General features: G+C 36.6%; 5 protein-coding genes, 1 non-coding gene and 1 pseudogene across 8 annotated transcripts; 4 read left to right on the forward strand and 3 right to left on the reverse strand.

Annotated features, from left to right (window-relative positions):
- The first annotated feature begins 661 nt into the window (after positions 1–661).
- On the forward strand, positions 662–2,901 carry LOC102594785 (probable leucine-rich repeat receptor-like protein kinase At1g35710). Its single transcript, XM_015309740.1, has one exon. The coding sequence runs from the start codon at positions 662–664 to the stop codon at positions 2,741–2,743; it is 2,082 nt and encodes a 693-aa protein (XP_015165226.1). The 3' UTR covers positions 2,744–2,901.
- A 3,312-nt stretch (positions 2,902–6,213) lies between these two features.
- On the forward strand, positions 6,214–7,308 carry LOC102595119 (F-box/kelch-repeat protein At3g23880-like). Its single transcript, XM_006349722.2, has one exon. It carries the CDS (start codon positions 6,214–6,216, stop codon positions 7,306–7,308), a length of 1,095 nt encoding a protein of 364 aa, XP_006349784.1.
- Positions 7,309–7,708: 400 nt separating this feature from the next.
- LOC102595775 (DAR GTPase 2, mitochondrial) lies at positions 7,709–13,763 on the reverse strand. 3 transcript variants are annotated; one of them, XM_015309748.1, is made up of 9 exons: positions 13,444–13,763; positions 12,286–12,477; positions 11,160–11,264; positions 10,840–10,917; positions 10,001–10,151; positions 9,799–9,869; positions 9,509–9,605; positions 9,089–9,261; positions 7,709–8,331 (listed from the first exon to the last, which is right to left on the reverse strand). In XM_015309748.1, the coding sequence occupies exons 2-9, from the start codon at positions 12,451–12,453 to the stop codon at positions 8,086–8,088; spliced, it is 1,089 nt and encodes a 362-aa protein (XP_015165234.1). In that variant the 5' UTR covers positions 12,454–12,477; positions 13,444–13,763; the 3' UTR covers positions 7,709–8,085. The 3 variants fall into 3 exon arrangements, 2 of the variants coding, with proteins under 2 accessions (XP_015165234.1, XP_006349786.1); XM_006349724.2 differs by having other exon boundaries at positions 12,286–12,455; positions 13,444–13,762; XR_001473722.1 differs by having other exon boundaries at positions 8,240–8,331; positions 8,398–9,261; positions 12,286–12,455; positions 13,444–13,529.
- On the forward strand, positions 8,564–8,657 carry MIR5303G (microRNA MIR5303g). Its single transcript, NR_130400.1, has one exon. It is a non-coding gene; the product is annotated as a microRNA MIR5303g (primary transcript).
- Positions 13,764–13,786: 23 nt separating the features above from the next.
- On the forward strand, positions 13,787–16,643 carry LOC102595447 (pentatricopeptide repeat-containing protein At4g14170-like). The gene has a single exon (XM_006349723.2). It carries the CDS (start codon positions 13,804–13,806, stop codon positions 16,231–16,233), a length of 2,430 nt encoding a protein of 809 aa, XP_006349785.1. The 5' UTR covers positions 13,787–13,803; the 3' UTR covers positions 16,234–16,643.
- A 451-nt stretch (positions 16,644–17,094) lies between these two features.
- Positions 17,095–19,706, reverse strand: LOC102594454 (cytochrome P450 82C2-like). The gene is made up of 2 exons (XM_015309749.1): positions 18,705–19,706; positions 17,095–17,827 (listed from the first exon to the last, which is right to left on the reverse strand). Exons 1-2 carry the CDS (start codon positions 19,668–19,670, stop codon positions 17,201–17,203), a joined length of 1,593 nt encoding a protein of 530 aa, XP_015165235.1. The 5' UTR covers positions 19,671–19,706; the 3' UTR covers positions 17,095–17,200.
- Positions 19,707–22,700: 2,994 nt separating this feature from the next.
- LOC102597221 (cytochrome P450 82C2-like) lies at positions 22,701–25,292 on the reverse strand (annotated as a pseudogene).
- Positions 25,293–26,147: the final 855 nt, after the last annotated feature.

The following is a 26,147-nucleotide window of genomic DNA, read 5'->3' on the forward strand; positions in this document are numbered from 1 at the left end:
TCATGATTCATAAATGTACACAACAACCTCATGACCCACTGCAATAGATTACGAAGTACCTTCACTTCAAATTGAATGAGTTGTAGCTTTCATTTGCAAGACGCGTGACTTTTCTGTTACATAACAAATAAGGTGGCTTTCTAAGATAATTATCAATAATTGAGTGACAATATGAGAAATCAACTCTTGATGTCAGCTATATGAAATCTCAGTAGTCATATAGCTTTACCTAAACTCATCTCGATCTAGTACAAAGTATATTAGAGATATAATGTAGTCTAGAACTATTGTTCTATGACATAATTGTTGGATTGGTCCACTAATTTAAAGGTGAGATTGAGAACCAAACATGTCCGCATCATGGCTGATAACACAACAAAACTTTTTGGCCACTTGGTTAAGTCCATAGCTGAATTACATATGTAACCCGTGGATAAAAATAAAAAGCAAAAAGACAAGAACAGAACAACCAAAATTTGCATTGAGAATGAGAACACTTTCTCTGATAAATATGAACAGACAAAGAAGTGTGAATAAGAGAGACAGAAGCCGAATTGGCAACATTTGGTGGCAGTCAAACATGTTTCGCTTTGATCTTTAATATTATGCACTATATAAAATTCTACGAACTCTCTACAATTAGTTCATTGAAACGCAAAATATGATGATGGTTCCCAGCAAAATATCCTCTCTACTTCAGTTTTTCACTCTTTTATATCTCTTTACAGTTACTTTTGCTTCCACTGAGGAAACAACTGCCCTCTTTAAATGGAAAGCGACTTTCAAGAACAAAAATAATTCCTTATTGGCATCATGGACACGAAGTTCTGATGCATGCAGTGATTGGTATGGAGTTATATGCATTAATGGTAGGGTAAACATGTTGAATATTACAAATGCTAGTATCTTTGGTACACTCTATGCTTTTCCGTTTTCATCCCTCCCTTTTCTCGAGTATCTTAATCTTAGCAGGAACAATTTATTTGGCACCATCCCACCTGAGATTGGTTATCTAACTAATCTTGTCTATCTTGACTTGCATATCAATCACATTTCAGGCTCAATCCCACCACAAATTGGCTCACTAGCCAAACTTCAGATCATCCGTTTATTTGACAATCATTTAACTGGTCCTATTCCAGAAACAATAGGTTACCTAAGGTCTCTTACTAAGCTATCGTTGAGTATTAACTCTCTTACTGGTTCTATTCCTGCTTCATTGGGAAACTTGACCAACTTGTCTTTTTTGTTTCTTCATGTTAATCACCTTTCTGGATCCATTCCTGAAGAAATAGGTTACCTAAGGTCTCTTACTCGTCTAGATTTGAGGAATAACTTTCTTATTGGTTCTATTCCTACTTCCCTTGGCAACTTGAAAAATTTGCAAGTTCTGCTTCTCAATGACAACAATCTAATTGAGGAAATTCCTCCATCTATTTGCAATTTGACATCACTGGCAATCCTGTATTTGTCGAGAAACAACTTGAAAGGAAAAATTCTGCAATGCTTAGGTAATATCAGTACCCTCCAGTTTGTGATGATGTCACATAATAATCTCAGTGGAGAACTCCCTTTGTCTATTTGCAATCTAACATCACTACAAGTTCTAAATTTGGGTAGAAACAATCTGAATGGAGCAATTCCACAATGTTTTGGCAACATGAGTGGTCATCTTGAGATTCTTGATATGCAGCACAACAATCTTTCTGGTACTTTTCAAAGCACTTTTAGCATTGGAAGAGCACTCAGAAGCTTCAATTTGCATGGCAATAAGCTAGAGGGGAAAATTCCACGATCCTTGGCAAATTGCCAACGATTGGAAGTTCTTGATCTAGGAGCTAATCTCCTCAATGACACATTCCCGATGTGGTTGGGGACTCTGCCAGAGCTACAAGTGTTAAGCTTGAGATCCAACAAATTGCATGGACCCATCAGAACTTCAAAGTTCATGAAGAACTTGTTTCCTAAGCTTCGAATCATAGACCTCGCTAGCAATGCATTTACAGCAGAGTTACCTGCAAATCTTTTTCAAAATTTCGAAGCCATGAAGAGAGTTGATCAAACTGTGGAGGATTCAAGTAATAAAGAAGGCGGTTATTACCAAGACTCCGTAACTGTCGTAACAAAGGGACTGGAGCTTGAAGTTGATTCAATCTTGTCTTTGTACATCACAATTGATTTTTCAAATAACAGATTTGAAGGACGCATTCCAAGTATTATGGGAAATCTCATTGCACTTCACATGTTGAATTTATCTCATAATGGATTGCAAGGTCATATACCGCCATCACTCGGAAAATTATCTTCAGTTGAATCATTGGACCTATCAGCTAATCATCTTGAAGGAGAGATACCTAAACAACTTACATCTCTTACATTTCTTGAATTCTTGAATCTCTCTCACAATCAGCTCCAAGGATGCATCCCAACAGGACGCCAATTTGATACATTCGAGAAGAACTCGTATGAAGGTAATGATAGGTTACGTGGATTTCCTAATTTGGAAGGTTGTGGAAACAGCAGGTTTCCCAAGACAAACAACACGACACATGAGCTGGAACAAGAAAGTGATTCTACATTTCTGAGTGAACTCAACTGGAAAGTGGTTCTTATGGGATATGTGTGTGGACTTATTATTGGATTCTCCATAACATATTTAATGCTTTCAGCTAAAAATCCCGATTGGCTTTCTAGGATTGCTGATGAACTAGAATACAGAATCCTTATGAGAAGGCGAAAGTAGCAGCGAGGTTGTCAAAGGCACTACAGAAGATGAAATTGTTGAGTCTAGCTATAAGAGTTAAATATTATATCAGCAACTGATCGAACGCTCTACAAAGCAACCTCTTCAAATTGAATGAGTTGCAGTTTTCATTTGCAAGACTCGTGCATTGTCCCGAGAAACAATAAAAGTTCCATTTGTTGCTACAAGAAATGTCTTTAATGATTCTCAGTTTACCACAGATTCGAAGTTTTGATTTCATCTCCTCGATTTGGTTTTAGTTCAAAACGTAAAAAGAGGCTTAAGTAATGCCCAGAAACAGAATCGGTGACCAAAATGATTTGTATTTTTTGCCAGAGCACGATGACCTATGCTCGAAAGAATAACATTAATGTGTTCTCATATCTGCATGAAACAATATATAGATACCACCAAGTTTGCATAATGTATAATGTGTGAGCATTCTGGTTACTAACCATGCTTTCTAACTAACTTTCCCTCCCAATTGATTCAACTAACTCAGCTAACAATAACTGCTTCTTCTGACTCAGCCAAATAGATGCAACTCTGCTACCAAAAAAATAAATATTAAATTCACAATTATAGTATATACTTAAATTTATTTTAATAAATATTAAAATCATTATACAAGATTACATAGTACATGACTCGGAATACACATGCAACACACGTGTATAGTACATGACTCGGATTACACGTGCCACACACACGTGTCGAGGAGCTAGTATATAAAGAAGAGAAAGCTCTAAAATGAGAAACCCTAAGCATTCAAATCAAAGAAATAGAGAGGAGGAGGCTCTAAAAATGACACAAAAGGCAAATCGTTTCAAGGGTATTTGTTTCTTTCTGTTTAATCTCTCTGTATTTTCTGCTTGTTTGTATTTGTGTATGTGTGTGTGTGTGTTGTCTCTTGTAACGGTAGTATCTAAGTTAGCTTTGGCGTACCTCAACTGTTCAGCTGAATACCTACTATCTCCTAACTTAAACTCTTCCTAAGGGGGCGGAGGCGGAGCCATAGTACTAGTTAAAACTTTTGCAAAATTCATTAATTTTGGCAAAAATCTTGTATCTGTTTTAAGAAATCGATTTAATATGTATAAAATTTTTTTGGAACCCAACAAGTTACCTTTTCTAGAATACAGAACCCATAAACTCAAAATTCTAGATCTGCTTTTATGTAAACCACAATTTTTAATTGTAGGGAAGAGAGTAGCGAAGCATTCAGAGGAAATGACTAAGATAGATGTTGATGGCGCTATGGGAATTCACTTTGACGAAGAAATGTCTATTTTTTGACTCAAATGTGTTTTAAAGTCTTGGATGACATTGATCTCTGAACCTTACTTTGTGATGAAACATCTCAACCATGCCAAGAATAACCAAAATTCCCAAAAAATTTGTCTTCTTAACGAAGAACTTTCCTCCTTCCAATATGATCCTTGTTTGGCATTAGCTTCTTTATCGTCAGTTCAACTGGTTGAGGACGTACAACAAGTTGATTGGCCTTGTACCGGTAACGTAAGGAGTTGCAAATTATATTGCTGTTATGATGGCTTGGCTCTTATGGCGGTTAGTGAATTTAATCATCTTCATAACATCAAACTTGTGCTATGGAACCCCTCCACAAGAGAATCAATAGTACTTCCTCGTACAAGAGTTTCACATAGATTAGATTTTACTTGCGGATTGGGATATGATTCAACTAGTAATGACTATAAAATCTTTAAGATTAATGGTGACAGATCACGCAATGAGATTCTCGCGCTGAAAAGTGATTCCTGGAGAAAAATTAATAAACATCCTGCTGGCATTTATCCTGTCAGGTTGTCTAGTATGGACTCTCCGGCATTTCTACATAATGCATTTCATTGGCTTTGTTCACTGAAGAAATCTGTGGTTTAATTTGATATTTCAAATGAGGTGTACACAGAATTACCAATGCCAGATGTAAGGTTTGTGATGTCCGACATTAATCACCTCACCTTCTATGGCATTTCGGTATTGAGAGGAATGCTTTGTGTTTATTCTACTCATGCTCATAAGGACAAGTACAATTTTAACCTTTGGGTAATGAAAGACTACGGTGTCGAGGAATCTTGGAATAAATTGTTTAACCTTCGGGCCATGTTATTGAACTTGACCTCGGCTGCAGCCTTCTCCTTGGGACCATTGATATTCCAATAGCAGCCTATTCAGACTCTCTCATCTCCAAAGTTTTAAAATGTCTGTCACGATCCAAAAGCCGAGGTCAATAACTCCTTGAGCTTTTGAAAGCTCACCTCACACTCATCACTCCACAAAAATACCACAAGTCTTCTGAGTCAACTTAGTCAATGGAGCTGCGATGAAAGAGAACGGTAATAACCCGCTAACTCGATGAAACTCCGAATCTCGGTAGGGGAAGTAGGTCTCGTCCAATCACGAACAACCGCAATCTTGGCTAGATTAACCATAATACCTTCCTTTGTCACCACAGGACCCAAGAAAGCCACAAACTCAAGCCAAAACTTGCACTTGAAATTTTTTGCACACAACTCCACTTTTCTCAATCTTTGAAAAACGGTCCTCAAATGTCGAACATAAGCTGTTATGAGCTTAAGCTGACTCGAACATCATGGTTATTAAAAAAAATGACTAAGAACCGTTGACATCCTAATAACAAGGTGATACATAGAGTTAAAACGAGTTAGATATCTTTAATTATTTATTTATTATAAATAATGTATATCATATTAATAGTAGGAAAATAAAAAAGAAAAAGAAGTAATAATGTATCATATAAAAAATAGGAAAATAAAAAGAGAAAAGAAAATAACGTATCATATTAATAAAAGGAAAAACATAATAATAAAAGAGTAATACCTATCATATCAAAATAAGGAAAATAAAAAAAAAGTAATACCGTATCATATCAAAATTAGGAAAATAAAAAAAAAAAAGTATCACACAAGAAGTAGGAAAGGAAAAAAAAAATCTTTAAAAGGAGAACGTAAGCATTAAAAAAAAAAAAAGGCAGCTCTAAAGATGGCACAAAAGTCAAATATTTTCAAAGGTATCTCTTTTTTTTTTCTCTGCAGATATTTGAATTCGGCTTATTTTATTTTCAATTTCATTATACTTAGAAACTTTCTTAGTGAAAATCGTGGCTTTACCACAAATTTGAATTGCAGGGGAGAGAGTTATGAAGCATTCAAAGAAAACAAAGAAGATGGATGTCGACTATTCGCCTAACTTAAAACTCTGTCTATCGAGACTTAGATAGATGGATCCATCGGCGGAGCTTAGGAGATCATGAAAAATTACACTTTTATATAAATGTTTTTATGTATATATATATGTGTAGATGCTAAATTACTTTTTTTGAAAATTATTTTTTATGTTTAGTTCTTTATATTTTGCGCTCCTTAGCTGCATAAGGCTAACGAAAATTTTGAATTGTAGGAGTGAGATTTGTGAAGCATCCAAGGATAATGGGAGTTCACTTGCAAGAAGAAATAATTATAGACATCCTCATCAAGTTACCTGTGCGGTCTCTTCTTCGATTCAAATGTGTCTCAATGCTTTGGATGACATTGGTATCGGATCCTTACTTTACGATGAAACATTTCAATTATGGGAAGAATAACCAACATTCCCCCAAAATTCTTGTTCTTAATGGTGAGTTTCGCTCTCATTGTTCTTCTTTATCAACAGCTTTGTTATCATCGGTTCAATTGGTTGAAGATGTACAAAAACTTGATTGGCCTTGTAATCGTAGACCATTGAGTTTCAGAATGTATTGTTGTTATGATGGCTTGGCTCTCATCAAGGTTCGTGATTATCCTTGTTATGAACGCCACATACTTTTGCTATGGAACCCCTCCACGAGAGAATCAGTAGTACTTCCTCGTACAGAATTTTCAGTGATAAGTGATTATGCTTGCGGATTGGGATATGACTCAGTTAGTGGTGACTATAAGATTCTTAAGATTGATCAAAGAGCTCGTTCTGAAATTCTCACACTAAAAAGTGGTTCGTGGAGAAAAATTGATAAACGTCCTATTGGTGTTCACCCCGTGTTGTCTGATATGGAGGATTCTTTAGCATTTGTACATGGAGCATTTCATTGGCTTGATTCATCACTAAATAATTCTTTGGTTTCATTTAGTATTTCAAATGAGGTGTATAGAGAGATACCGTGGCAAGAGGGAATGTCCTTGGTTTTCCATAGGCATTACATAAAATATGGCCTTTCTGTATTGGAAGGATTACTTTGTGTTTATTCTACTCATGTTCATCGCGGGATCTACACATTCAAGTTATCAGTAATGAAAGACTACGGAATCAAGGAATCTTGGATTCTACTTTTTTCTATACAAGGTACTGATCTTCATTCAATCATACCAAAATACAAGTTTTCAGACGGTGAAGTGTTACTCCGTTGCAGACACGTGGAACGTAAAGGTGTTGTATTGAAGACATTCAAAGAATCATCTGGCTTATGGCCTCAACCTGATTCAGAATGTATTCAGAACGGATTCGTTTTTACAGAAAGCTTGATCTCTCCAAAGTTATTACTTACTTAGTGTTTACTTCTATAGGATCAAGTTACTTTTTTCTTCTGCTTTGAGGAATCATATTTCAACCTCTTATTCATTTAATGTGCTTTTCTGAGGAATCATACTGCTTGTTTGTGTTTATCTGTGTACTTTTTTCCCTTGTATCGCTGTATTTGAGTTAGCTTTGACGTACCTTGACTATTCCGCTCAATGTTGGGAGGAATGCTTTGTGCTTATTCTCATCACGAGTCTTATACAGAGGACATTTTTAAGTTTTGGGTGACGAAAGACTATGGTATCAATGACTGCTATAATTGCCCCTTCTCCCTCTTGTATATTTAACACAAGACTTGCAACAATACCAGTTAAAAAATAGTGCCATTTTTCATATAATTCACATTACCTATAATAGCAACAACTAATTTACAACTTGATCATGACAATCCTTGTATTCCACCAAGATAAAATGGTTCAGATAAAACACAATGGTTAACACCAAAACCAAAAGAGGTACAAAGTGAATACTGCATTCTTCACCATGTAAATGAAGGGAGTACATATGTAGGATATGCATTGTTTTTCAAGGCATGATTATGTACAGCAGTATCATCATCCTCGACTTACCCGAATTTGCCAAGTCCAAGTTCAGCAGCATGTATTCCGCCTGTGATAAACACTGATGCATTTCCAGCTGCATTTGCGCCTTTGATATCACGGTGAAGGGAGTCCCCTATAGCAACACAATCGTCTTTTCATTTAGACACCTCAACCAAGACTGTCATGACTCGCGTATAAGACTTCTCCTTAGTTATTATTTGGAGCAAGGTCTAGAGTATAATGACCAAGCCTTCCAGTACGATACAGATTAAGCAACTTAGCAGCCACTTTACGAACATAATCATCCGAATCAGGAGGTAAATTAAAAGCATCGCGAAGAACAGAAAACTCTGCTTTGATGAGCCGCAACATAATTTCCTCATTGCGTAGATTGCCATTGAATGATGAAACTGCTTCGAAGAGCGTTCTTCGGACTTTGTTCACAATGAAATCCTGTATGAATAATCAGAGATGTCATATCTAACAAGGAGTTGATACAAGTCAGAGCTAAAAACTTACAATTTCAGGTTCCATTGCTTAATAGTTGTTGATCGACATGAATGTGGCGATTACAGGATCTACCGAGGTTCCACTTATTCAGCATTCGAATTATCAAATTTTGTAGCCATATGTTGCTATATTCATAGGCACATTGTCGAAAACTAGATCATTCCTGAAGCTATGATGCTCGGACCCTCAAAAGATGTTCTCGGATCCTCCAAAAATACATAGCTTTTGGAGGATCCGACACGTAGATATTTTTGAAGAGTCTGAGCAACATAGTCGTGAAGTAGTCTCATCTGTCAAAGGACTGTTCTCTTTCTCTCTGCTAGAGATTGTAAACACAAATTGAAGGCTATTGACAAAAGAAAAAATGCATACCCAGTTCGAATGCTATTGGTAACGTGGGACTTTCGGAAATCATACTTTTTTCCGGATATATATAAGGTGGGGAACCACAATGAACATGTTATTCTAAACTAACTGGTTTTGCCTGACAAGTATTCAACTGGTTTCGGGAAAACAAAAGTCTATTGTAAAGGCGCAATAACAATGATTGTTGAACTTATTATTCGAAATGCAGGACATAAGCAAATTCAACTCGAGCTTGACATACAGTTGGTACTTAGTACGCAATGGAGCTTGTGATTTGCATATAGCGAAGAGGAAAGAAAGACGTTATAATACATTTCCTGTTAAACTGCTTTACCTGTGTGTGATCTGTTAAATATTGTCTCTTCTGTCTTCTCTCTAACTCAGAACAATCATCAGCGCCTGATAATGACAAGTTGGCCCATTTCTTATATTCATCACTCAAGTTAAAAATGGATAGAAAATATTCTGCAAGATCCACTTCCCCGACCAAGCAATCTCTGATAGCACCTGCATTTAGAATAAAGGAACATAGAATATCTATCAGTTGGTAGCTCACTTCCGCATTTTCCACTTTCTCACTTGTCATGGTACTTTCTCTTTGTGTACAGTTCTTTCCCAAATAATGTCTATCATTCATTCTTTTTTTCCTTCAGTTAACAAGAGGAGCATGAGCTGTAAGAGAATTGCGATTTGCGACTATGTTTTGATGAAAATCCAAAAAAGTTGGCGGGAGATAATGTTTTGGAAATTGTACCTGTTAAAGCTAGATTGGAGCACACATCTGCATCGAGAATCTCAGTCGGGAAAGCACCAGGGGTGTCTAACACATAAATACTAGGATGGCTTGCGATCTGATTTTGTAAAAGTAGTTTCATCAAGATATGACTACACAAAAACAAAAATCAAATAGAGAACAGGAAAGCTATAACCCCGTAAGCTAAAAAAAAAGCCCAGGTACTATGCAAAAAATCCCTAACCTTCTAGTTCACAACTTGCCTGGTTGAAAGAAAAAAAACTGTGTTTCTACAAAAAAGAAATAAATACCTTCAAGCCACTAATATTTTTTGTCTCTCCTGGATGAGGACTCACTATGGCATGCTTTAATCTTCCTTTCTCTACAAAACAAAGAATGTTTCAGGATGTTTGGTTTAGATATGTTCTATACTCTAGAGAGAGTTTTTTAAAAACACGAGAAAACAGCTACAAGAACTTAACAACTAACAGTTTGTACTAAAAGTTGATGTACCTGCTGCACTGATCCTTCCAATTTGATGCAATGAGTTGGCAAGGGCAGACTTCCCAACATTAGGAATGCCGACAAGCATTAATGTAATTGTCTGATCCCCATGACCAATCTTTGGTAATTCTCGAACTCTGGCTCGCAGAAAGTTCAGTAACTGCAAGTCTGCAACATGTCAAGATTTATATCTGATGCAAATGAGCATCACATGTGAAATAAAAGGTCTTCGGATTAACTAGTGATGAACATCAAGACCTACACCTTTTTCGTTAGTAGAATATCAATGTCAACTCTACAATATTAGTCAGATTGATAAACATACTCAAATGGACGCAAGCATTTTGGGTGCACCATCAACCGAAAGGCCTTATGAACTCAATGCAAGCTAGAGAACTTGGTGTGATAATTTATATAATTTATGAAGGGGGGCGTTGGAGTTGTCTCCGTGTGACCTATATGTCACGGGTTCAAGCCGTCGAAGCAGCCAGTAACCCTTCATTAGGGTAGATTGTCTACATCACAACCCTTGAGGTCTGGGCCCTTCCCCGGACCCCATATGAACGCGGGATGCTTTGTGCACCGTGCTGCCCTTAATGAAACATAGCATCACTGGGGTATAGTACTTATACTAAAACTTGGCCTGTTAGAGCATTGACCTCATATGTTAACATTAACGTTCAACTCTATGCAGGCTTAAGTCCCCCTCTATGTACCTTTTGATCTATGTGTAATATATGTTGAGAACAACAATTTACCAACATGACATCAAACCAACAAGAGTTGCTACATTAGAACAATTTGCAAATTAGAACATGATCAACTGCAGAAAACTTTCAGATGATTACCTCTTTGATGTTATCCTTATTATGGGAATTGACTCCAAAAACAAGACACTTTTGTTCCTCAAAGTATTTCAGCCATTCCTGCAGGAAACAAATGTAAATATCTGTACATGTAGACAGAAGCAACCAAAAATGATATATGACAAAATCTGCAATAATTTGGGACTGGAAGTAATGCCTAACAACAAAAAGCTATCATGTATGCTGCTCATTATCAGATAAAGGTGTGGCTAGAGAAGGGGGTATTGAGGAATCAGCTAGATGAGTAATTGTCAAGAGAAGCAGAAGCCAGCTCACTAAGAAAGTGAAGAGCAACACATCACCTTTAATTGAATGTGATTTGCTAAATCTGTCTTGTTCAGAATAATAATGCGCCTCGAGGAAGGCAAATGATGCTTAATTAGCTCACATGCTGATGATAAAGGAATCTGAGAAAAGCCAAAGGGGAAAAATAAGAATAAATAATTAGAGGATAGATATACAAGCATATCCTCGTAAACAAACGAACTGGAACATGATTGAACATATATCGAATTATAACTGAGTCCTTAACGAAATACTCGCCATGAATGCCATTGACAATTTTGCCAACTTTTCAATTTTATACATGATGGTGGTGTTTGAGGCCTTCATAAGGTAGGGGTAAGGTTTGCGTACATACTATACACCACCCTCCCCAGACCCCACTTGTGAGATTAAACTGGGTTGTTATTCTTGTGGTGAACTGGTGGTGGTGTTTGAGCCAACTTGCATAATCTTCTACTAAATACGCCAAGCAGTCAGCTAAAATCCACAAGCACAGGTGCTGAGTAATCCAATCCATCAAGGATGGAATAGATGGGCTCACCACGAGTGTTGTAGCTGGGGTTCAAGCCTTGAGCCTTCAGGTTTCTACTAATATGCCTGAACTACTCGGACAACCTTTAGGAACTTGACAATATATCAAGCAATGATGTTACTTATCCTTTTTTATCTCTTTATGCTCATTCTATATACACTTGTGTATTTGTTTTCATATGTTTGTTTTGATACTTCAAATCAACATAGAAAAAGGCCTTGGATGATAACGAATAGCTGGTAAAAGCAAATTATCTACCAAAAGAGGCCAAAAGTAATGGTCTATCACAGAACTGGTGCATACTTCTTGATCTGCTAAACTCCAACCGACAAACCACACTACACAAAGCCGAACTTCCCAATTTTCCATTAATTGATATGTACAGATCATGCAGGATGGATTCATACGAGGTCAACACTTGTTGACAAGAGGACACATGTCTAAGAGAATAAATAACTTATTCACAAACATAATATATTATTCAAAGACCACATCACAAAACAAAACGTTTTATGGAGTAATACTAGCAAGCTTGTTCTGACGTTTAATCAAACATATACCGGGCAACAATTTAAAGGAAAAGATCCATGAAGGATAGGGTTTATACATACCCGAGCATCTCTGACTTCAAGAAGAATATCAACCAATGGGATCCGTTCGGTTATGGCACGAGATGCTGCAGCCATGTGAGGTGTGTACCACCATGTTGAGCCTTTGTTCCTTGCGACTTCCATAATTGCATTACCTATCTTTTGAACTAAACTGCCATTTAATGTCATTCCTGAAAGAAAATAAAAAATAAGCTGGGTCGGTGCATAGATGGATTAGCATTTTCCCCAAAATTCCAAGTCGAAGCAAAGTATTTTTATTTCCATAAATCATTAGACATGCATACAAATCAACCACTACAACTACTACTAATGCTACTCTACTCCTCAATCCCAAACAAGTTGGGGTCCGCTATATGAATCCCCACTTTCATTTAAGCTCATTTCATTTGATGAATTAACCACTCATTAGCAATAATTCAAAAGTACACTCTCCCCAAAATATCTACCAGCAGTGGAGGATAACTACCAGCATTATGCTTAGTATAATGATCACGAGTTAATACTAATTTATACCCTTTTCTAGAACACACACTTAGGCTCAAGTAGGAGAAAAACTCGCAAAGTTTTATATACTCCTGAACCTTGATAATCCTTTATGTTAGCAAAAGTGGGTCAGTTTTGATCCAAGACTAAGTGAGAAGTACTACTCCTAATTGAAAAGACTGAACCTTGAAATGCCTAAAAAGCAAGATAAGATAAATCTTTTCCGGAAGCTGTACACCGAAAACAATTTCTTTTCAATAGCCATGGTGTCCGAACCCACATCCGCACACCTTGACTAGTTCTACGGGATACCTACCACCTCCCACTAGCAACAAGTACCAGGTACAAGGTAACTCTATCCACCAAGCTAGAGCACATGAAAACAATCACCTAGTGTTTGTCTATGCTCAGATTAGAACCCGAGACTTCGTATGCTCAAGTCTCTTCATTAACCACTAGGCCTCAACCGAACACCACAAATTGGGAAGGAGGAATTGTTTAGGTGGGGGGCTCCATTATCAGTATTAACTCTAAACTCATATAAAGTGGATAAAGAATGAGTTTTTTCTCTTCAAATACAATAAGAAATCAACCAAAAGATGCTAACTTTAAATGCTAAAGCAAGTTCACAAGCTCAAAGAAACACATAAAAGTATATAAAGATTCGATTTTTACCTATTTGGGGATGAAATTCCAACAATAGAAGTAATCCCTTATTCTTGAAAGACAGGGTTTGTTGCCGCTGCTAGGTAGTCTTCTTCAACCCTTTTTGCTTCCTTACGGGGATAAGAGGACCAAGAAGGCTGGCCAGTCAGCACTCAGTACTCAGCACAGCAAGTATTTTTGTGGGAAGTATGCCGTGAAGAGGGGCTGTCGGTATTTGGGGATGCAAAGTGAAAGCAGGTGTGTTTGGGGCTGTTGGTATTTGGGGCTGCAAATAGGTGTGTTTTCGACTATTAACTCGTAAATATATAACCTAAAGTCATATACTCATATGAATGAGTCTTCTTTAGTTTCCTTTAATTTTTACACCTAATGTTCCACCATGTTCGAATTTCTCGTATAGCTTCTTCTCCTCTTCTCATCTTCACAAAATCTCTACAAACTCTCACTGAATCATCACTATCCTACCAAAAAAACCCAAAAAATCTCCTCAATTTCTGCTCCACAACCAAATGCCTTCTTCAAACCCAACAAGCTCACGCTTTCTCCATCATCAATGGCTTTCTTCCGTTCAGCATTTCCATTTCCGCAGCTCTCATTCTCCGTTACGCCGCTTTTTCATCAGACCCAAGAATCGTACGGACGATGTTCAACCAAAGTCTCCCTTTTTCCCGTTCGGCGTTTCTGTACAACACCCTCATTCGAGCTCAGACGATTTTGGGTGTTGTGGGTGTTGTTGAGGTCTATAATGGGATGTTGAGAAGTGGGGTTGTGCCAGATGATCATACTTTCCCTTTTGTGATTAAGCTTTGTACTGATTTTGGTGAGGTTCGAAAAGGGTTGGAGGTTCATGGGTGTTTGATGAAATTGGGTTTTGACTATGATGTGTTTGTGAATAATACATTGATGTTGTTTTATGGGAGTTTTGGTGATTTGGCGAGTGCGGGGAAGGTATTTGATGAAATGTCTGAAAGGGATTTGGTTTCGTGGAACAGTATGATTCGGGTGTTTTCGGATAATAGGTGTTATTTTGAAGGTATTGGGGTGTTTAGGGAGATGGTTATGTGGTCTGAGTTTAAGCCGAATGTGGTAAGTGTTGTGAGTGTATTGCCTCTTTGTGCTGTGCTGGAGGATGGGATAATGGTTAGTGAGATTCATTGTTATGTGATTAAAGTGGGTTTGGATTGTCAAGTGGCTATCGGTAATGCATTCGTTGATGCATATGGGAAGTGCTTGAATGTTGAGTCGTCAAGACAAGTTTTTGATGAGATGGTTGAAAGGAATGAGGTTTCTTGGAATGCAATGATAGGTACCTTTGCTCATAATGGGTTTAATAACCATGCTTTGGAAAGTTTTAGGTTTATGATTGATGGAGGTTGGAATGTAAATTCGACTACAGTTTCAAGTTTGTTACCTGTCTTGGTTGAACTTGGAAAGTTTAACAAGGGAAGAGAAGTTCATGGTTTTTGTCTAAGAACAGGTTTAGAGTGTGATGTATTTGTTGCCAACGCCTTGATTGATATGTATGCAAAATCAGACCGTTCAGCTGAAGCATCTGCCGTGTTCCACAAAATGTGTTCGAGAAATGTTGTATCGTGGAATACAATGGTTGCAAATTTTGCTCAAAATAGGCTAGAGTTAGAGGCTATAGGACTTGTCAGGGAAATGCAATCTAGTGGTGAAACTGCAACATCTATTACACTGACAAATGTTCTTCCTGCATGTGCACGAATTGGTTGTCTTCGTTCAGGAAAGGAGATACATGCCAGGTCAATAAGGAATGGGTCTGTCATTGATCTCTTCGTCTCAAATGCTATAACCGATATGTATGCAAAGTGTGGTTGTCTAAATCTGGCACAAAATGTGTTTGACATGTCTCTTAGAGATGAAGTATCTTATAATATACTCATTGTTGGTTATTCACAGACAAATCATTGCTCAAAGTCTCTTGTACTGTTCTCTGAAATGGTGCCAACTGGGATGAAGCACGATACTGTTTCCTTTGTTGGAGTTCTCTCAGCTTGTGCAACTATTTCTGCGATTAAACAAGGAAAGGAAATCCATGCATTTGCAGTGCGAAGAATGTTTCATGAACATCTGTTTGTCTCAAATTCTTTCTTGGATTTGTATACCAAATGTGGACGGATTGATCTTTCTCAAAATGTTTTTGATAGGATTGAGAACAGGGATGTAGCATCATGGAATACTATGATTTTAGGGTATGGGATGCTTGGTGATATACATACTGCAATTGATATGTTTGAAGCCACGCGAGAGGATGGTGTTGAACACGATTCCATCTCTTATATTGCAGTTCTATCAGCATGTAGTCATGGGGGATTAGTTGATAAAGGAAAGAAATACTTCAACGACATGCTTGCTCGTAACATTGAACCATCACAGATGCACTACGCTTGCATGGTTGATCTTCTTGGTCGTTCTGGGCTTATGGATGAGACCATTAATCTTATCACTCGTCTACCATTTGAACCAGATTCCAATGTTTGGGCTGCGCTCCTTGGAGCATGCCGTCTCAATGGAAATGTAGACTTGGGTTCTTGGGCAGCTGAGCACTTATTTAAGCTGCAGCCGCATCATCCTGGATACTATGCTCTTCTCTCAAACATGTACGCTGAAGCAGGGCGGTGGGGTGAAGCTGATAGTATAAGAGAGTTGATGAAGCTGAGGGGAGTGAAGAAAAACCCTGGATGTAGTTGGGTTCAAATTCAAGACAAGGTGCATGCTTTTATTGTTGGACAAAGACTGGAAGGATTGGATGGAACACTGGTGAAGAGGACTTGAACCACCACACTCTTTAGCACGAGATTTTGAGTTTTTCTTGTCTACCATTTCACCGTCAAGACATCTTGACAGTGAATCATCCAATATCGAATGTGTCTAGATGAATTAGACGTGGATGGAGAGATGAATGAAGAATTGAAGAACCCAACAACATCGGAGATGGATAGCAATTCTTTGCTCTTGAGCTATTTTAAAGTTGAGTTAGACTCAACATTCATTTAACGTGTTATCACAATCAAGCCCCTATTGTTGAGGTCCCGAGTAGACTATTCACGCATCCAATATTTAAAATCATATAAATAAATTTTTTGGGCATACAAAAGATGATAAATAAATCTCACACGTCAAAAATAAATAAAATTCTAAATCTCGTATATCACTTGAACAATAATCCTCACAAACAAAAGAAAAAAAAATCACATTTCTCTCTTAATAGTTTCAGTCTTTACACTCTAACTGAAGGGAACCAACAATAAGCCCCACGTCCCACCTCTTCCTAATAGTATTTTGATTTGTTGTATCTCATTCTCAATACTTTTTGAGTCTACCTTACCTCTACATTGTAAATCTCTCATACCTCTTCAATCTCATTTTGACATGTTCAATTTTTGTCTTCGACAAGTTGAAGACTTGTCAAATTCTATTTGATCACCTCTCTCCAAATAGTTGTTCCGTCTACTTTATCTCTCCTCAACACTTTTTCAATCTACCTTGTGTCTTCATCGTAAATCTCTCATGTGCATCTCCTTTTGACATGTCCAATTTTTATCCGCGATAAGTTGAATACTTGTCCAAGTCCTATCTTATTACCTCTTCTCAATAAGACTTGACAAGTGATATTTTACTACCACTTTTTGCTTGCTAATTGGAATAAGAGATTTGTTACTCAAATTATTTCCTCATGTATAAAATATACATCCACAAAGTACATACATAACAAAAAGAAAAAAGTGGATCATTTTACATCTTAGAACTTATAGAGCACAGAAGGAAAGCGAGGAGTAATCATCACTTCTATAGGATTTACTTTGCGCATTGTCATGCCTAGCCCTTCTTTCATATCCAACGGCTCGTTCGATGGTGTACTAAAATCAAAACCTTGGAGCAAATGAGCTATTGCAAGGTGTGTCACTTGAATTGCATAAGTGATCCCTGGACAAGATCGTCTTCTAGAGCCAAACGGGATGAACTCATATTGTTGACCACGAACATCACATCCTGCTTGACTAGTCAAGAATCTCTCTGGATCAAATGTATTAGGATTCGACCAAATTTTAGGATCTCGCTGCAGTTTCATAGTATTGACCCACAATCTTGTACCTTTCGGAATGTGGTATCCTTGTACAATGCAGTCCTCTATTGATTCATGAGGTACTAACAAAGGTGCTGGCGGATATAATCGCAGTGTTTCTTTAACGACAGCTTGGAAGTATACCAAATTCTTGATGTCACTCTCTTCTACCCATCTGTTTCTGCCAACTTTTGTGTCTAGCTCTTCTTGGACTTTCTTCATGACATCCCTATGGTTTAACAATGTAGCCATTACCCAATTTAAGTGAATAGCAGTCGTGTCCGAAGCATCCAACACCATACTCTGTGGAAGAAAGAACCATTTAAGAAAAACAAGACTAGTCAGACAAACAAAAGAACTATCTTCTTAAACAAAGTACTCCTAATAGACAGCTCCTAGTTACACCATTATATATCCATTATGTTGGGATCATGCTAAATGGTTGCACAATTCAATTCAGAACACAAAGTCTCTCCATATCAGACTTTACATAAAGAGTGGACGGTCGTTGTATCTAAGCTGATGATAGGTGCATGTGACTGACACCCAATGACTTAACTGTGCATCGAGCAAACCCACTGAACAACTACCCATTTATGATGATGCTCATACTCTTCAACAATGACGCCTCACTCATATCGGATCCTCCAAAGTTATCCGACACACACCGAAGGACATTTTTTGAAGAGTCCGAGCAACATAGTCCATGATCATGAACATATACTGTGATATACACACAAGCATCTCATAAACATTCATAACTTTTATAGTGTGCATATTCACTATCAATACATAGAAAATAAATTCATAAACTTTAAGTCAATTTCAAGAAAAGCAATGATCTTCCGAACCATGAATCTATCGAAAACAATCTCTCTACCTCAAAAGGTAGGGATAAGATCTGCTCATATCCTTTTTCATTTTTTTTTATGACAAGGGAAACCCGCAACCACTACCCTTTGGGTGCATACAGGGTAAAACCCCCCTCCCCAGACCCCACTTGTGGAACTACACTAGGTATTTTGTTGTCTATGTCGCTCGAACTCTCCAATAATGTTGCCACACCCGTGTCAGATCCTTAAAAATGTATTTCTTTTGAAGGATCCGACATGATTTTTGACAAGTCCGAGCAACATATCAAGAAAACAATGTATATATAGCATCAAGAGACAGTACTCACCAGAGCAGTAGCTTTAATGGTGGTTTCTCTACTATGACCATCTGCAAAATCTTCATTGCTCATCATAGAAAGCATAACATCAATGAAATCTTGTTCATTTCCATCAACAACATCAACTCTTTCTTTCTTCTTCAAATGTTCATCCAACCAATTTTGTAAAACACAATCAATATCTTTAAAAGTCCTTTTCATAAACTTAACATGACCTTGAAAATCAATCCATTTGAATAAAGCAATGGGAAATGCATCCCATAACACAAACTCCATTGAAATATACATAAAATCCTTCAAAGCTTTCTTAAATCTCTCAGCTTCTTCTTCATTTCCCCCTTTTTCAACCCTTCCATAACTTTTTCCAGCTATCATTTTCACTATCAAGCTCAAAGTTAACTTTTCTATCCAATTAGTAACATTAACCTTCACCGGAAAATCAACATTTTCTCCGGCGACAGAAATTAAAGAGTAAAGCTCATTGATACTTGTTTGAATTTCAGAAACCCTAACAAATTTCAGTTTTTCTAACCTGCTACTCGAGAGAACTTCCTGAAGAACAATTTTTCGAATTTTCCTCCAATAAGGACCATAATTAGCTAGAAAAAGCATAGCGTTGTTATACCCGATGTACTCACCGGCTAAAGACGCCGGCCGGGCGGCGAAGGCTTTATCGTTGGTGCACAGGCAATCCTTAACGGCGTCGTAACTGCTGACAACTAGTATACATGGCAGACCTAGCCGGAAAGTGAAAACAGGACCGTATTTGTCAGCTAAAGTTGCTAGTTTTCGAGATAACGGGATGTCGTCGGCGCCGGAAAATTGGAGGAGATGACCGATCACCGGCCAGCCACCGGAGATCTCCGGCGGTAAGGGGTTTTGAGGTTTTAAAAGTTTCCATATGAAAATTGAGGAAAAAATAAAAGCTATAAGTAGTAAAATTGCATTAAAATGAGAAAAAATATGATCTTCCATTTTCTTTAAATTATTTTCAACCAAAAAATTTAAGTCTTTGATGTGTTTATAGGCACTAAAATGATTTATAATATGGTTAGAATATGTTTTATTCCTTAGTCGGCATATTCATGAAAAATAAATTAGTTGAGCCAATAAATTTATCAAATTGTAGAGATAGTTATACAAATTTGTCAAATTATAATTAAGATAAATCTATTACGTATGAAAGTCAGAGATACAAGAAAGCATTGAATTCGGCTTAAAGAATAAAAAATTTCATGATAAGAATTTACGTTAAATTAAATTAGTTGAATCAATGAACTTAAAATAGCAAAATAGTTAAAGAAAAATGTGCATATGAAGTCATAAATAAGTACAAAGACAAAGAGATAACATGGCAATTTAATTAACTACAAGATTTCTATATACTTGAAAAAAAATTAAATTTCAAAATGGAAAATATATGTGTATTGCACGCTACTTAGTATACATATTTGTAAATGATTTAAATACAATTACAATATGTATAAATAGTTATTCATAAAATTAAGTAATCAAAAGAGAAGGAGTGTAACATCAAAATTAACTTTCGCAATCCCTTAACCACTAGTCTAAACCTTCCACTTATGTCAAAATGTTTCAATACTTGAATCAAAATTTGACCTTTATATACAATATAATTTTCCGATGAAAGGGTGTGGCTTGACACCCCTTGGCCAAGAGTGGGTCCACCCTTCTATTATTGCAGCTTTGTTTTCCTTCTAGTAAAGACATTTTTAGCCCATACTGCATTTCCCACTGTGGGCTCATATTTAATTCAAATAAAATTATAATTTTTAAAAATTATATTTATTGTCAGTCGACGAACAATTTGCTTAATATGAACGTGAGGGAGTACAATAAATAAGAAGTATGAAAGAAATTTACCAATAAAAGAAAGGAATACGAGTGTGTTGGCCTTTGCTTATTTTGAATAATAATTTAAAAAACAGCTTTAAATTGAGAGTTACACCGTTCTCTCAATTTAAAAGCTCTCACATTTGCAAAGGTATCTTTTTCTTTCTTGATAATTTCTGCTTGTGTCTTGATTAGCTTAAATGCATCTCAATTAAATTAATTGTAGTTGTCAAAGAAGACAAAACAGATGAATAGTCCGTCTTAGGCTGATTAATAGTAGTAGTGTAAATAAACCATTGAGTCATCATTTGTCAACAAACCCATCAATTGTTTAATTAAAGATAATGACAAAAGTTTAGTGCGGTACACCTTGTTTCACAATTATAAAAATAGAAAAGAAATACCCCATTGAGCATCTCATTTGATTGTGTTCTCATCCATCATCTCTTTTAATTATATTATAAACAAATGGTGTCCCCCATTTAGAAAAAAAATAATAATCATTTGGACAAAACCTCTTAGCCCATTTAGAAAAATTGATGATATACCTAACATCTATCAGAATTTGATTGGTTCAAGTTAGGGATATGTAAAGTTTCTAACTAAAATTTATATATGTGTGTCATATTAAGATGTATGGTAATTCAAAGGATATTTTTGTTCTTTAATGTTAAAGGATATTTCAGTTTTTGAAGGATATAATTTATTGCCTTTTGTTGTTACGAAACACTTCATCTACCAAACTCCATTATAGAATGAAAATAAATTAAATATTCCGTGAATTAATTCTATCTAGAAATATAATGGATCAATACCATATATTTATTATTTAAAATTTATTAATTAGTTTATTAACAATATTTAAATTTAGTGAAGGGGTAAAATCGTAATCCAACTTTGAAGTTAAATCTTCTCACTTAGTCGTTCTGGGCTTATGGATGAGACCATTAATCTTATCACTCGTCTACCATTTGAACCAGATTCCAATGTTTGGGCTGCGCTCCTTGGAGCATGCCGTCTCAATGGAAATGTAGACTTGGGTTCTTGGGCAGCTGAGCACTTATTTAAGCTGCAGCCGCATCATCCTGGATACTATGCTCTTCTCTCAAACATGTACGCTGAAGCAGGGCGGTGGGGTGAAGCTGATAGTATAAGAGAGTTGATGAAGCTGAGGGGAGTGAAGAAAAACCCTGGATGTAGTTGGGTTCAAATTCAAGACAAGGTGCATGCTTTTATTGTTGGACAAAGACTGGAAGGATTGGATGGAACACTGGTGAAGAGGACTTGAACCACCACACTCTTTAGCACGAGATTTTGAGTTTTTCTTGTCTACCATTTCACCGTCAAGACATCTTGACAGTGAATCATCCAATATCGAATGTGTCTAGATGAATTAGACGTGGATGGAGAGATGAATGAAGAATTGAAGAACCCAACAACATCGGAGATGGATAGCAATTCTTTGCTCTTGAGCTATTTTAAAGTTGAGTTAGACTCAACATTCATTTAACGTGTTATCACAATCAAGCCCCTATTGTTGAGGTCCCGAGTAGACTATTCACGCATCCAATATTTAAAATCATATAAATAAATTTTTTGGGCATACAAAAGATGATAAATAAATCTCACACGTCAAAAATAAATAAAATTCTAAATCTCGTATATCACTTGAACAATAATCCTCACAAACAAAAGAAAAAAAAATCACATTTCTCTCTTAATAGTTTCAGTCTTTACACTCTAACTGAAGGGAACCAACAATAAGCCCCACGTCCCACCTCTTCCTAATAGTATTTTGATTTGTTGTATCTCATTCTCAATACTTTTTGAGTCTACCTTACCTCTACATTGTAAATCTCTCATACCTCTTCAATCTCATTTTGACATGTTCAATTTTTGTCTTCGACAAGTTGAAGACTTGTCAAATTCTATTTGATCACCTCTCTCCAAATAGTTGTTCCGTCTACTTTATCTCTCCTCAACACTTTTTCAATCTACCTTGTGTCTTCATCGTAAATCTCTCATGTGCATCTCCTTTTGACATGTCCAATTTTTATCCGCGATAAGTTGAATACTTGTCCAAGTCCTATCTTATTACCTCTTCTCAATAAGACTTGACAAGTGATATTTTACTACCACTTTTTGCTTGCTAATTGGAATAAGAGATTTGTTACTCAAATTATTTCCTCATGTATAAAATATACATCCACAAAGTACATACATAACAAAAAGAAAAAAGTGGATCATTTTACATCTTAGAACTTATAGAGCACAGAAGGCAAGCGAGGAGTAATCATCACTTCTATAGGATTTACTTTGCGCATTGTCATGCCTAGCCCTTCTTTCATATCCAACGGCTCGTTCGATGGTGTACTAAAATCAAAACCTTGGAGCAAATGAGCTATTGCAAGGTGTGTCACTTGAGTTGCATAAGTGATCCCTGGACAAGATCGTCTTCCAGAGCCAAACGGGATGAACTCATATTGTTGACCACGAACATCACATCCTGCTTGACTAGTCAAGAATCTCTCTGGATCAAATGTATTAGGATTCGACCAAATTTTAGGATCTCGCTGCAGTTTCATAGTATTGACCCACAATCTTGTACCTTTCGGAATGTGGTATCCTTGTACAATGCAGTCCTCTATTGATTCATGAGGTACTAACAAAGGTGCTGGCGGATATAATCGCAGCGTTTCTTTAACGACAGCTTGGAAGTATACCAAATTCTTGATATCACTCTCTTCTACCCATCTGTTTCTGCCAACTTTTGTGTCTAGCTCTTCTTGGACTTTTCTTCATGACATCCCTATGGTTTAACAATGTAGCCATTACCCAATTTAAGTGAATAGCAGTCGTGTCCGAAGCATCCAACACCATACTCTGTGGTAGAAAGAACCGTTTAAGAAAAACAAGACAAGAAAGACAAACAAAAGAACAATCTTCTTAAACAAAGTACTCCTAATAGACAGCTCCTAGTTACACCATTATATATCCATTATGTTGGGATCATGCTAAATGGTTGCACAATTCAATTCAGAACACAGTCTCTCCATATCAGACTTGACATAAAGAGTTCACGGTCGTTGTAACTAAGCTGATAAGTGCACGTGACTGACACCCAATGACTTAATTGTGCATCGAGCAAACCAACTGAACAACTACCCATTTTTGATGATGCTCAGACTCTTCAACAATGATGCCTCACTCATATCGGATCCTCCAAAGTTATCCGACACACACCGAACGACATTTTTTGAAGAGTCTGAGCAACATAGCCCATGATCATGAACATATACACACAAGCATCTCATAAACATTCATAACTTTCATAGTGTGCATATTCACTATCAATACATAGAAAATAAATTCATAAACTTTTAAGTCAATTTCAAGAAAAGCAATGATCTTCCAAACCACGAATCTATCGGAAACAACCTCTCTACCTCAAAGGTAGGGATAAGATCCGCTTATATCTTACCCTCCCCAGACCCCACTTGTGGAACTACACTAGGTGTTTTGTTGTCTATGTTGCTCGAACTCTCCAATAATGTTGCCACATCTGTGTCAAATCCTTCAAAAATGTATTTCTTTTGAAGGATCCGACATGCACCTATGACATTTTTGACGAGTCCGAGCAACATATCAAGAAAACAATGTATATATAGCATCAAGAGACAGCACTCACCAGAGCAGTAGCTTTAATGGTGGTTTCTCTACTATGACCATCTGCAAAATCTTCATTGCTCATCATAGAAAGCATAACATCAATGAAATCTTGTTCATTTCCATCAACAACATCAACTCTTTCTTTCTTCTTCAAATGTTCATCCAACCAATTTTGTAAAACACAATCAATATCTTTAAAAGTCCTTTTCATAAACTTAACATGACCTTGAAAATCAATCCATTTAAATAAAGCAATGGGAAATGCATCCCATAACACAAACTCCATTGAAATAAACATAAAATCCTTCAAAGCTTTCTTAAACCTCTCAGCTTCTTCTTCATTTCCCCCTTTTTCAACCCTTCCATAGCTTTTCCCAGCTATCATTTTCACTATCAAGCTCAAAGTTAACTTTTCTATCCAATTAGTAACATTAACTTTCACCGGAAAATCAACAATTTCTCCGGCGACTGAAATTAAAGAGTAAAGCTCATTGATACTTGTTTGAATTTCAGAAACCCTAACAAATTTCAATTTTTCTAACCTGCTACTCGAGAGAACTTCCTGAAGAACAATTTTTCGAATTTTCCTCCAATAAGGACCATAATTAGCTAGAAAAAGCATAGCGTTGTTATACCCGATGTACTCACCGGCTAAAGACGCCGGCCGGGCGGCGAAGGCTATATCGTTGGTGCTCAGGCAATCCTTAACGGCGTCGTAACTGCTGACGACTAGTATACATGGTAGACCTAGCCGGAAAGTGAAAACAGGACCGTATTTGTCAGCTAAAGTTGCTAATTTTCGAGATAACGGGATGTCGTCGGCGCCGGAAAATTGGAGGAGATGACCGATCACCGGCCAGCCACCGGAGATCTCCGGCGGTAAGGGGTTTTGAGGTTTTAAAAGTTTCCATATGAAAATTGAGGAAAAAATAAAAGCTATAAGTAGTAAAATTGCATTAAAATGAGAAAATATATAATCTTCCATTTTCTTTAAATTATTTTCAACCAAAAAAATTAAGTTTTTGATGTGTTTATAGGCACTAAAATGATTTATAATATGGTTAGAATATGTTTTATTCCTTAGTCGGCCTATTCATGAAAAATAAATTAGTTGAGCCAATAAGATTATCAAAATGTAGAGATAAGGTTATACAAATTTGTCAAACTATAATTAAGATAAGTTTATTACGTATGAAAGTCAGAGATACAAGAAATTATTAAATTCAGCTTAAAGAATAAAAAATTTCATGATAAGAACATACTTGACGTAAATTAAATTAGTCGAATCAATGAACTTAAAATAGCAAAATAGTTAAAGAAAAATGTGCATATGAAAGCTAAGTCATAAATAAGTACAAAGACAAAGAGATAACATGGCAATTTAATTAACTATGGGATATTAGTACTCGAAGATGGAGACAAAGGTATCATAATCATCCTTACTTAGATTGGGGTAATAACGATTAAGATATGATTACAGTCTAATTAAATTGATGACTCTATTGAATTTGAAAGTAATGTTTGTTTGGATGTTACCTATTGTTACTTTAGATAAGATACTTGTTACGAAATTGAGTTATGTTCAAGATTTATTTAATGTGATAACAGAGTTGGACTTTTGATGTTGGGCCTTGAACAATTTATTCACGCATCTTTGTTGCAATTTGAATACCGACTCGATCTGAGCTCTCTCATTCTCAATTTATGCCTTCAAGAGGATTAGAACCTCTACACTCTTTAGCATAAGATTTCGAGTCTCACGTATCTACTATCTCACCACCAAGACATCTTGAAAGTGAATCATTTAGTATTGTCTATCGGATGTGTCTGAATGTGGGAGGGAGATGGATGGATGACTTAGACAATCTTCCCCTCTTGTGCTAGTTTTTATGATTGCGTTAGACTCAATGTTCATTTGATATGATATCT

Source organism: Solanum tuberosum, unplaced genomic scaffold (genome assembly GCF_000226075.1).
Source record: "Solanum tuberosum cultivar DM 1-3 516 R44 unplaced genomic scaffold, SolTub_3.0 scf00114, whole genome shotgun sequence".
In the NCBI taxonomy this organism is placed as follows: Eukaryota; Viridiplantae; Streptophyta; class Magnoliopsida; order Solanales; family Solanaceae; genus Solanum; species Solanum tuberosum.

Bases quoted from the DNA above. Each gene is read 5' to 3' on its own strand.
- LOC102594785 (XM_015309740.1), top strand. From the start codon at position 662: ATGATGATGGTTCCCAGCAAAATATCCTCTCTACTTCAGTTTTTCACT.
- LOC102595119 (XM_006349722.2), top strand. From the start codon at position 6,214: ATGGGAGTTCACTTGCAAGAAGAAATAATTATAGACATCCTCATCAAG.
- LOC102595775 (XM_015309748.1), bottom strand. From the start codon at position 12,453: ATGACATTAAATGGCAGTTTAGTTCAAAAGATAGGTAATGCAATTATG. The intron at 10,918-11,159 runs GTGATGTGTTGC...TGTTTCCTGCAG, and splicing joins CAAATCACATTCAATTAAAG to GAATGGCTGAAATACTTTGA. The intron at 9,606-9,798 runs GTATTTATTTCT...TTACAAAATCAG, and splicing joins AAAATATTAGTGGCTTGAAG to ATCGCAAGCCATCCTAGTAT.
- LOC102595447 (XM_006349723.2), top strand. From the start codon at position 13,804: ATGTTCCACCATGTTCGAATTTCTCGTATAGCTTCTTCTCCTCTTCTC.
- LOC102594454 (XM_015309749.1), bottom strand. From the start codon at position 19,670: ATGGAAGATCATATTTTTTCTCATTTTAATGCAATTTTACTACTTATA. The intron at 17,828-18,704 runs GTGAGTACTGTC...TTTCTTCCACAG, and splicing joins CCATTAAAGCTACTGCTCTG to AGTATGGTGTTGGATGCTTC.